Source organism: Saimiri boliviensis, chromosome 17, assembly GCF_048565385.1.
Source record: "Saimiri boliviensis isolate mSaiBol1 chromosome 17, mSaiBol1.pri, whole genome shotgun sequence".
Classification (NCBI taxonomy): domain Eukaryota; kingdom Metazoa; phylum Chordata; class Mammalia; order Primates; family Cebidae; genus Saimiri; species Saimiri boliviensis.
In genome coordinates, this window is record NC_133465.1 from 36,559,955 (window position 1) to 36,572,510 (window position 12,556).

The 12,556-nt window shown below is 42.6% G+C and overlaps 1 protein-coding gene across 1 annotated transcript in view; it reads right to left on the minus strand.

Annotated features, from left to right (window-relative positions):
* Positions 1 to 5,620: 5,620 nt before the first annotated feature.
* STXBP4 (syntaxin binding protein 4) overlaps positions 5,621 to 12,556 on the minus strand; it is a 247,610-nt gene continuing 240,674 nt past the window's right edge. Inside the window, exon 18 of the mRNA XM_074388558.1 lies at positions 5,621 to 5,751. Coding sequence (XP_074244659.1) covers positions 5,706 to 5,751 — 46 coding nt within the window. The 3' untranslated portion in view covers positions 5,621 to 5,705. The remainder of the gene's footprint in view (positions 5,752 to 12,556) is intronic.

Consider the following 12,556-nt stretch of genomic DNA (forward strand, 5'->3'; position numbering starts at 1 on the left):
CCAGGAGGGTTGGTGGAATCAAGTCTCTTATTATTTTAGGGCTGTAATTTCAGAATGTACCTCGGTGATTTAACAAAGAACACTGATATCAAATATTACTCTCTATTTATTGCAAATACCACAGAAAGTTTTTGTTGCTGTTTACAATACATAATCTCTGTAGTAAAATATTATATCTAGTTTCAGAAATGCTAACTGCATTTGGATGGCAAAACAGGTAAAATTTTCTGGAGTACTTAACTGTGTTTCTTACAACCAACTAAAACACTTAATATGTAACTTCGGGAAAGAAAGAGTTGTTCCTTTTAAATGTAGGTGTATTTCCAATTGCAATACAAGATGTTTTGGCATAACTGACTAAAAGGACCTGGTAATGAATTAATGGAAATGAAGAAATGGTTAGACCAAACCTATACCATTATATCTGTAGGAATTTTCTACAGATTCAGGCCCTTCTTCAGACTTACTGATTCAAAATTTTGAGAGGTAGAGTTACAGACATGTGCTTTTAGAAATTTCATGGGTAATTTTGATGTGCTTCCCTGGTTACAAACCTCTGGGCTGGAGCCAGGTGTGTATCTTTAGTACACTCAGTAGCAACAATGAAATATTTTCTTTCCAATGCTGACTGCCACTACAAACAGTTATTCTTCCCTGTCTCTTTCTTCACTGGAAGAAAAAGAAATTTATGCAGTAAGATAAAGATGGGCAGATGTTCTCAACAATGGATGAGATATGGATCATCTCATTCTCAGAGAAATGTATGTTACTTGTCTGCCATGAATACCTGACGCAGATGGAGTTTAATAGACACCTGAATGCTAGGAAACGGTTTTGGGAATGATAAATGCAGGACCTTTTTTTGTGTGGGGGGATACAGAGTCTCTTGCTCTGTCACTCAGTCTGGAGTGCAGTGGCGTGGTCTTGGAGCACTGCAACCTTTGCCTCTTGGGTTCCAGCAACTCTTGTGGTTCAGCCTCCCAGGTAGCTGGGATTACAGGCATGTGCCATCATGCCTGGCTAATGTTTGTATTTTTAGTACAGATTGGGTTTCACCATGTTGGCCAGGCTGGTCTTGAACTCCTGACCTCAGGTGATCCGCCCACCTCAGCCTCCCAAATTGCTGAGATTACAGACGTGAACCACTGCTCCTGGCCTCAGTTTTTACTAACAAAGACCAACAAATAAACCAAAATACTTTTTTTTTCCCATTCAATCGTATGGTGAATAGATGGACACAACATTGGAAATCATGGAGTCCAACTGCTTTAGTTTACACTAAGGGAAACTGAGCCCAACGTGGGGAAGTGACTTCTATGTGATACAGCTTTTTCCTACAGTACAAACCATTCAATTCAATGGCCAACTTCAGAATGCAAACCAAGCTTTCTATTCCTTTTTGGAAACTTGCCTCACTGAAATTAGAAAGAACACAGAAACAGCTGTTCAACCATGTCCAGAAATGAGATTTCATTCTTCAATAAAGCACCGAAACTTTAGCTAAGAAGTGTTAACAGAGAAAAAAAGATCAGCCTGTAACAGATTCTTCAGCAAAGTTGCCCATCCTCACAGAGGCTCACAAAAAGTGAAATAACCGAAGTTATTTTTATATAAGCTTTCCTGTTATCAATGTGAATTGTCCTTCCAGAACAGATATTTGAGAGTAGGCTTAGCCAAATCTTCATTACGTGCTGTTTTTCTGGATCTATTCTCAGAGAGGGGCTTTCCTATTCTCAATCTCTCTTCCTTCTCTAGCCCCTAAACAAAAACCTGGAGAAGAGCATTTGTATCAGGGTAAAGTTCTGGTATCAAAGCATCCATATCACATCATTTATGCCTTGTTGGATGTTATGGACTGAATTGTGTCCCCTCCCCTGTCCCATTCATATGTTGAAGTCCTGGCTCCCAGTACTCAGAATGTGGCTATATTTGGAAATAAGGTCATTGAAGAGATAATTTTGTTTAAATGAGGTCATTGGGGCAGACCCCAATCCAATATGACTTGTATCCTCACAAGAAGAGGAAATCAGGAAAAAGACACATGAAGAGGGAAGACCATAGGAAGAAGATGGCCGTCTACAAGGCCAGGAGAGATTCTGAAGAAACCTACCCTGCTGACATGTTGATCTTGGACCTCTAGCCTCCAGAACTGTAAGACTATAAAGCTCTTTTTAAGCCACCCAGTCAGTGGTACTTTGTTATGTCAGCTCTAGCAAACTAATACATTGGATGTTTCATTCATTTGATATGGATGTGAAATTTAATTCCACTCTTTAACAACTGCATGCTCAAAATGGAGTGTCCATGTCATCATTTCGACCCTTTAGTTAAAATGAAAATGAAAACCTGGTCTAGGCATGGTGGTGCATGCCTGTAATCCCAGTACTTTGGGAGGCCAAGGTGGGCAAATTGCTTGAGCTTGAGCAACATGGCAAAACAAACTTAGCCAGGCATGGTGGTACACACCTATAGTTCCAGCTATTTGGGAGGCAGAGGTGGGAAGATTGCTTTAGCCTGGGAGGTCAAGGCTGTAGTGAGCTGAGATCATGACATTTCACTCTATTCTGGGTGACAGAGTAACACCCTGCCTAAAAAAATCAAATGAAGGCCAGGAATCAGGATGTCTGTGTTGGCAAATACCCGAAAACCCAATTCTAAAAAAAAAAAAAAAAAAAAAATGAGATGCATTTAGCTCAAACAGCTCAAAGGTCAACAGGTAGTACAGGCTTCAAGTGCAGTTTGATCAGGGTGTAGCTTCCTCTGCTTCTCCCTATTTATCAGGTGTGTGATTGGGTTGGTTCCTCTCAATGTGGAAAGATAGCATCAGTAGTTACACATGCTTCTCTATTTCTATCCAAGAAGAAAGGATAGCATCAAGTAACTATAACAAGTCCAGGCTTTCCTCTAATTGAGCCAGTCATTGTAACCCTAATAATAATAACAACTAATATTTAATGAACTCTTAATATGTGCCAGGCGCTCTTCCAAGTGCATCTTCTGCATGATTCTGCAATATGGAATGAGATAGATGAACCTTGCATATGTTATGCTAAGTGAAATAAGCTAGTCACAGAAAGACAAACACTGCATGATTCCATTTAGCTGAGGAATTTAAAATAGTCAAATTCAAAGACTCCAAGAGTGGAATGGTGGTTTCTAGGGGCTGAAGCGAGGAGGAAAAGGGGAGTTACCAATCACTGGGCATAAAGTTTCAGTCAAACAAGATAAATAAGTTCTGGAAATCTGTACAACATTGCACCTACGATCCACAATAATTTGTTTTACACTTAATTTGAGGAGGGTAGATCTCACGTTAAATGTTATTACAATAAAATTTTAAAAGCAAACAATAAACAAACATAAAACCTAAACAAAGCAAAACAAACAGCAATCCCTTATTTGTTAATTTGGTCAAGTCCAACACCCCTGAACTGAGAGAGGAGGTAAGCCCCCTCACCAGCTGAAATAGTAAGATTGATATGCAAGGTGAAGGATAGATATTAGGAAAATGGCCAGCGTATGAGCTACAGCCATGCGTTTGAAAAGTTGTAACTCTGACCCATGCTTCAGATTTCCTTAATGATCTATCTTAATACAGGCAAAAAACAAGATACATTCTTCACAGTACTGTTTTTTTCTTGCAGGTACAGATGCCAACAGAAATCGATTGAGGAAGCATGCAGGCTTCTAGAAATTCACCAACACCTGATCAGCTTTTTGCCTGCAAGTTAAAGTGACCTCTTGGGTCAAACCCTAGATCCCTTTGATTCTGACATTTGCAGAGGGGTGTGAAAACCTCTTTGCTTGTTCTGGGTTGTGTGAGCTGCTTTCTCTTTTACCCTTGATGTATGGTAAGAAAGGAGCAACCAGAGACAGGCGTTTGGTGAGGCTTTAGTTTGTTCCACTTTCACTCTTGGCCCCAAATCCTGTCTTGTCCATGCTGGGTGTTCACTGTACGAATTAAATGTACAGATCTGATATTTTCCAATTTGTAAACCTGAATTCAATTAGACTTTTATCATGGGTCATACAAAGCAGAAATACATGTGTATCATGATTTCTGGAGTTCTAATGAATCAAGTGTTAATTTCACAAGGCTTCATTGACTTGAAATAAATAATGGGCGGTTTTCCTTCTGAAGGCTAAATATTGGTACAAATTAGCACAACTTTTTTTTTTGAAAATAATTTGACAATACTTTATAGAAAGTTACAAAATGTTTGTATCTTTTATATAGCAATCCCAACTCCTAGGGGTTATTAAAAGTGGAGGGAGGAAGCCTCACGCACAACAATGTTCATTCAAGACTGTCTTAGAATAATATAAATGTAAACCAAACAACACATATTCCAACCATATGCATGGCTAAGACATGTATAGTAAAAACTTCTTGGGGGAAATATTATATAACTATTAGTAGTTCCCTTTGTTTGGAACACTTTCCACCCCTTCTGCCTTATTCCTCTGTCAGCTAACTCCCACTTAGTCTTCAAGACTCAGGGTACCCACCACTGAGCTTATATAACACCTGGGCACACCTCTACTAAAAGTAAAGCCCACTGCATTGTAACCCATTAATTTTGCCTGTTAGTGTCCCCCACTGGATTGCAATTCTCTAAGGCGGAGTCTGTCATTTGTGCAACAAGTTAAAATTATCAGAAAGCAATGGTGCACGAAATAAAATTATTTCTGATATATAGAATTTAGCTTGAGCTAATTCAGACCTGCCTTCATTCCCTGCTCCCCAACCCTCTCCAGCCGCCAGCAGCAATAGCAGCAGCATCGCCCCTGAAGTCTCTTGTGGAAGGTGGGAAATCAAGCTTTCTAGTAGGAGTGTCTTTGGGGAGGGAGTGAGTGGGAGACTAGAACTGGGGCCAAGGGAATATTCCTGCAAAACTCCAGGAACCATCAGCATTCCACTTCTTCTTGCAAAGTTTGTTTCCATGCCTGAGTTGTTCTACATAGTGCATAAACTGGGACTGCAAACGTGTAAACGATCGGTGTGAATTCATGTACGCTGAAAGGCGATGCGCGTTCCCTTCTTGCAGGCAGATCTGCTCAGAAAGCTTGAAAGTGGACACAGCCCTGCGCCAGGTATCAGCGATCTGAGCTCGTTTTCTGACCCCATTCATTTTCCAGCCCGGCTCCCAGATACTTCGCGCGGCGCTCCCTTCTGCCCGCCCGACTTCTGAGCGGAGCGCTTGGGTGGGAAGAGAACCGGCAAATCCTCGCGGGCGCTGGGCGCTCGCGGAGCCGCCCGCGCCCGGCCCCGTCACGTTGGCTGCCGAGCGCATCCCGGCTGCTCCCTGGCGGGGAGGCGCCGAGGGTAGCTAAGGGGAGCAAGTCACGTGAGAGGAGGAGTCTGACCTACTTTCCCGGCGGCAGGCGCATGCGCACTTCCCATCTGCGCGCTACCCGGGAGGCTCACGTGGAATCGCACGTGCCTGGTCCTCCAGCGAGGGGCTCCGGGCCGGGCGCTCGCAGGGGCGGGTCCGCGGTGGGACGGGAGGCGGGGCGCGGCGGGGCGGAGCACGGGGAGACTCAGTCTGCGGGTCCCGCAATCATCCGTGACAACCGCAGACTCTGGAGAGGTGTTGAGGCGCCCCGCGGGGCTTCCCAAGAATTCATCAAATTCAACATTCGTGAATTCAAAAATTAAGATAAAGCGACTGTACCTCTGTCCTGTAAGTCACCAACTCTGCAACTCAATTTATCCTGCAGACAGGCTTCCGGTTTTGTGAAATGAAGTCCCTGCAAGGATAATCATTACATCATTGTTGGACATCCCAAGCGGCCAGAAACTGTTTAAATGTCCAACAATAAAACCGGTTAAATTCGTAGAAATATAAATTGTGATTGGGCTATACTTCACGTTCTCTGCAGCTCTTAAATAGACTGCTCTCTAGACACTGATATGGAAAGACCTTCAAAATACATTATGTGATTTAAAAAAATGCAGAACAGTGTATAGGATGCTGACATTTGTGAGAAAAAAATTATATATATATATATTATGAACAGACTAATTCTGGAAAAATATATTGGATAACTGGGGGTGGGGGTCAGGGAAGACGCAAGACTCCACAGTTATGTAACTTTTAAATTTTGTACCATGGATGATTAATCTTTTTTTCTTTTTCTTTTTCAAATAACATTTAAAAACAGAGTTATTTAGCACTTACTCTGTGCTGGGCACCAGCTTTTATGTAAATCATTTCCTTCTAGAAAGTTTGTCATGTACAGTATCTGCCACATTTCCTGTTCTGTTCAGCTTGAATCTTAATGTCTTAAGCTTTGTGATAAACTGTTGAGACTTTTTTTTAAATCCCCATATGAACAACCCAAGTCCTCAGCATTAAGATTCTTTTCAAGTTTTGTCTCTTGAGGGAAGGTATCTTAACCAAGAGGCTCTCAGCAACAAATATTTGCATAATAAAGCAGGCACAGCAGTTTTACATCTGTGATTAGCTTTTTACTTTCCCAATTATTCTGTGAGTTTGTAGTGCACATATTATTATCATTGTGGTTATTACATATGTGTTAGTTATATTTGGTTGCAAATAAGTACATTGTTTGCAAGTAACTAAAAGTCCAACTCTAAGTGGCTTGGACGGTAAAGTTTATTTAACTTTAGGTTGGATGTTGGAATTTAGGGATACATTGATTTGCCTGCTAAACAATACCACCAGGACCTGGTTTCTTTCTAATCTTCTGCCAAGGTTTCCACAGTGTCAACTTCATCTAAAGCTTTGGAAGGCTGGGCGTGGTTGCTCACGCCTGTAACCCTAGCACTTAGGGAGGCCGAGGTGGGTGGATTGCCTGAGATCAGCAGTTCAAGACCAGTCTTGACAACATGGCAAAACCCCATCTCTACTAAAAAAATACAAAAATTAGCTGGTGTGGTGGTTCATGCCTGTAGTCCCACCTATTTGGGAGGCTAAAGCACCAGAATCTCTTGAGCCTGGAAGGTGGAGGCTGCAGTGAGCTGAGATCCCAACACTGCACTCCAGCCTGGGAAATAGAGTGAGACCCTGTCTCAAAAAAAAAAAAAAAAAGAGAAGGAAAAAAAAAAAAAAAAACAAAGCTTTGGGAAAGTCTCACTTAGTAAAAATGCTTCTTCCCAGAAGCAGCAAGCAAACATCCTCCCTATACTCCTTGGCCTCAAGTTGGGGCAAGCGCCCACCTTGAACTAGTAACAGTAGCAGGAGAAGGAATTATGCTGATTCATTTGCATTAGTCTGTTAGTCCATGTGCTTTGAGGGGAGCTAAAGAAAACAGACAAACGGCCTATGGATGGTGCGAAGCGATCACCACAATGTCTCTTAATCATTACCATCACTCCTACTGCTATTATTTTCCTCTTTCTGGTGTGGCAAACTGGATAAAGTGATAGCGCTTGACTTCCTAAAGCTTATGTAGGCAGTATACTTGCATTTTCCCTCTACTGTATACCTTCCCAGTGATGGAGTAAGAGCATGAACACATCAGAAAAGTCTGTCTCCAGTCTAGCAAAACAAGTTGAGTTATAATGAGAAATCAGTGATGCCATTACGGCAGAATTATATATAAGGAAGTGTGCCAACACATTTATGTTCTATCTCTTTATCCACCCATTCAATAGGTATCAACCTTTTACTATCTGTGGAAGCATAAAGGCTCATATAGAAAATACAGCAGATATTCATGACCAAGTTCCTGAACTCAGAGGGAAACAGTCAAGTTAGGCAAGCAAGATGAATACTTGGGAAACGTTGAAATAATGATATGAGACAGCATGCAATTAAGTGCCTAAGTGGATGATAATGCAGTATGGCAGATGTTGAGAGCAGAGGCAGGGACTGGTTGAAACAAAGATAGCAAATAGGAGTGGGCCTTGAAGGATTGCTCAGGTGAGATACAATAAGCATGGGGGAAGGGATGTGTAGATAGTTGGACAATATGAGTAAAAGAGTACAGGTGGCGGCTGGGCACAGTGGCTCACGCCTGTAATCCCAGCACTTTGGGAGACTGAGGCAGGCGGATCATGAGGTCAGGAGTTCAAGACCAGCCTGGTTAACATGGTGAAACCCTGTCTCTACTAAAAATACAAAAATAAGCTGGATGCAGTGGCGTGCGCCTGTAATCCTAGCTCCTCAGGAGGCTGAGGCAAAAGAATTGCTTGAACCCAGCAGGTGGAGGTTGCAGTGAGCCAAAATCTCGCCACTGCACTCCAACTTGGGAGACAGAGCAAGACTCCATCTTGGGGGGGAAAAAAGAATACAGGTGGAAATGAATCTGGTGTTCTCAAGATTAGAGGAAAGACCTATAGGCGTGGGGGGTTTGTGTTGGAGGAGTCGGAAGTGATGCTGAAAATGTAAGAAACCAGGTTCCTCAGGCCCCACCACCCTGTGGATATAGATGCCTTGTAGTTAAATTGCCCTGGCTTCTGTTCCCACCTGCTCATTGTTTCCAAGTCTCAACCAATTATACCAGAGAATACCCCAGGGTCTTTCACAAGTGTTCACAGATCAGTCAGCCAATCACTGTCACCCCACAGCTTCTGCCTGCCATGCTCTTTCTCTCCTGTTCTGCTCCCCCTAACTTCACCCTTTCGTAGAAAAACAAGATGGAAGATGCCTCACCACCCCTCTGCTAGTTATATGAGAGGAGGGGGAAGAGTCAAGAATGATTCCAAGCATATCCACATTTGCTGCCTGGTGTGTCAAAACAGGACACATTGCTCACAGAGCATGCTGTAATTAGTATGGTCACGCCAGGAGGGGAAGGGACCTCATCGAACACAATGGGTTTTTAAATATTTAATAACTGTCAATTCAAGTATTTAATAACTGTCAATTCAAGATTGAGGCCTTCTCTCAAGGGAGGCTTGAGGCCAGTGCAGCTACCAGTATACAAAATTTAAGGAGGCGCTCACTCCTGGGGTGGTGCTAGGGTGAACTTACAGGATAATATGCCATAGCATTTGTCTTGTGGTCTGGATAGGCCCAAACTAGAAACTTTAAAGTGTCCAGCTGAAACTGTAAGGCCCACAGCTTATCAGTCTTAACAGGAGGCAGAGATATTCATACCTCTATGTTTATTTGTCTGTGCTGCTTTTTTTTCTTGTGAAAGTCTTTCTTCTTTATTCTTCTTACTACAGCTCAAATCATATTTTAAACTTTAAGTTTTTAACTAGTTGTGTGAATTGATGTGGACATATATGCTGTATATTCATTTGACAGTGAAACAAATGTACATTAAGAATCTGAAAAGATAGACCAGGAGATTCATTAGTTGTTGGGTCTATGAAGAAAATAAACAAAAATCAACAAAAGTCTTACTTTCCAGGAGATGCCAGCCTAGTAGGGGAGGTAGTTTTTAAGGAGAAGACAGACAGGTGTGAATGTTTGTCAGGGTGGGTGGGGGTCGAGGACCTGAAAGAGTGAATGGCTGTCTCTACCATAGTTGGTGGTAGATGGGAGACAGCATCCTACCTTCATTAGCATGTGATACCTGAGCTGGGTCTTAAAGGTGAGACCCCCATAAGCCAGGCATTGTACAGGCATTTTGGGTAGAGAAAGGAGGAGTATTTACATCCTAGATTAAAAAAAAAAAAAAAAAAAAAAAAAAAAAAAACCTCTCTCAGTTGGAGACAGACCTGAAGAGAGAAAATTGTGAAGTGCCTGTGAAATGGTCAATAGAAGATTCTACTCACTATCATGAAGGGACAGGAGAAGGGGCAAGATGCCTGATGTGTGGAAACTGGGAGAAAGTTTTGGAGTTTTGGGTGTGACAAAGCCATCCATTTCATCGCCCTTGTTACAGGAAGTGTAAACATTACCGGGCAACGTGGAGCGTATTTGCATAGGGAGACAAGTTGTTACAGGCCTGGAAACTCCCTTTCTCTTTCCCTTTTGATGCTTATCATTGTTTGAAAATCTCTGATGATGGAGATGGTATGCCCTGAGACCAGTAGGTAGAAAAAGTTACCAAAATGTCCTGGTGTTAGAGGAATGGTGTGACTGGTGTCAGGCTTTCAATTCCCAATTGAGGATGAAGCATGTGTTTGATGGTGGGCCATCTTATTATCAGGGAAGTATTGGCCAGAAATGTCCATAACATTGGGAGTTCATAGATGAGCAGAAGGACCCCTGTTTTCCCTTCCCCACATTTTCTGGAAAACAATACTTTGTGAATTGCTGTAGCAGGAACATCCACGGAAGAATCTTTTGGAATATTAGCCCTGGCCTCCTGCTTTGACAATGTACTTGTAGTGCAGTAACTTGTTCTCAGATAACCAAGTTACTGGTATGTATCAGTCAGCATAGGCTGGGGTGGGTCATAGTAAGAAAAAAATTCAAATACCAGTGACTTGAAAGGGTAAAGATTTATTTCTTTTTAAAATTGAATTAGTTTATTTATTTTGAAGCAGAATTTTGCTCTGTGACCCAGGCTGGAATGCTGCAGCATAATCATGGCTCACTGCAGCCTCAAACTCCTAGGCTCCTATCTCAGCCTCCCAAGTAGCTGGGACTACAGGCATGCACCACCACACCTAGCTAATTAGGATGTGGAGAAATAGGAACACTTTTACACTGTTGGTGGGAGTGTAAATTAGTTCAACCATTGTGGAAGACAGTGCGGTGACTCCTCAAGGACCTAGATATAGAAATTCCATTTGACTTAGCAATCCCATTACTGGGTATATATCCAAAGGATTATAAATTGTTCTATTGTAAAGACACATGCACACATATGTTCATTGCAGCACTGTTGACAATAGCAAAGACCTGGAACCAACCCAAATGCCCATCAATGATAGACTGGACAAGGAAAATGTGGCACATATACACCATGGAATACTATGCAGCCATAAAAAACAATGAGTTCGTGTCCTTTGCAGGGACATGGATGAATCTGGAAACCATCATTCTCAGCAAACTGATACAAGAATAGAAAATTAAACACCATGTGCTCTCACTCATAGGCAGGTGTTGAACAATGAGAACACATGGACACAGGGAGGGGAGCATCACACACTGGGGTCTGTTGGGGGAGACTAGGGGAGGGACAGCAGGCGGTAGGGAGGTTGGGCAGGGATAACATGGGGAGAAGTGCCAGATATAGATGATGGTGGGATGGAGGCAGCAAACCACATTGCCATGTATGTACCTATGCAACAATCCTGCATGATCTACACATGTGCCCTAGAACCTAAAGTGCAATGTAAAAAACTTTTGTGGAGATGGGGGTTGTGTTAGTCTGTTTCACACTGCTATAAAGAATACCTGAGACTGGGTAATTTATAAAGGAAAGAAGTTTAATTGACTCACAGTTCCACATGACTGGGGAGGCCTCAAGAAACTTACAATCATGGTGGAGGCCAAAGGGGAAGCAAGGCACATCTTACATGACAGCAGGCAAGAGAGAGAGTGCGTGTGAAGTGGTTTTCAACAAAGGGCAGTGTTGCCCCCCTGGAGACATTTGGTAATGTCTGGAGAGGTTTGGTTTGCCACAAGTCCGGGGATGGTAGGAAGCAGGTGCTGCTGGCATCTAGTGGATAGAGGCCAGGGATGCTGCTAAACATCCTCCAGTGCACAGAGCTGCCTCCTTCAACAAAGACTTATCCAGCCCTAATGTCAGTAGAACTGAGAGAGAGAAACTGGTTTACAGTGGTAATGAGTGGTGATGGTGAGAAACGATCAGCTTCTGGATATATTTTGAAGACAGTGCCAGTGGGATTCACTGATGAACTGCAGATGGAGTGTAAGAGGAAGAAAGGAGCCAAGGGTGACTTAAAGTTTGTTGCTGGAGCAACAGAGAAAATGGAGTTTCCATTAACCCAGAAGGGGAAGACGCTGGGAAGAGCTGATCTTGGAAGCAAAGCCAGGAATTTGGTTTTGGACATGTCAAGTTCCATCAGGGCATTGCTCCCATCCCCAGTGTTAAACAGGGATCTCATTTTATATATTACCAGTGAAAAGTGCACAGATAATACAAAGCAGATAGCTCTTCCATTATTTATATTTTGCTGGACTGCATCATATGATGTTCTCCCAGCAAGTTCATTATCCTATTTGTATTTTGCTTATGTGGGTATTCACCTGGATTTATGATTCTGGAATGTGGTCTGCTTGAGAAGAGAAGATGAGAAAGCTTAGGAAGCAGGAAACCAGGAGAGAGCTAATAACCACTTAGCATTAGGGTCTAGGCTGATACCAAAGATTATCTTGTCTTTACTGGGGGGATGGTGATCAATCTTTCTGTTCATGGTCATGGGTGGAGAGGCTGGAATGTGATCACCTGTGCTTTCTTTCAGTGTGACACCTGTTAGAGATGCCACAATATCTACAGTGACGTATCAAGTGAGAGTGTCCATATCCTGAAGTGTGTAGGTGCTCACTGGAGCTGGGTGGGGCCACATTCCAGCTTTGCCGCGGACTGCATCCTTGTTATGTATGAGTTATATGAATTCTCTGAGCTTCGGTCTTATCTGTAGAATTAGCACTACAGTAGTTCACTCAAAAGGTGATGCAAGGATTAAACGAGCTAATACATGAAAGTGCTTAGACTACTG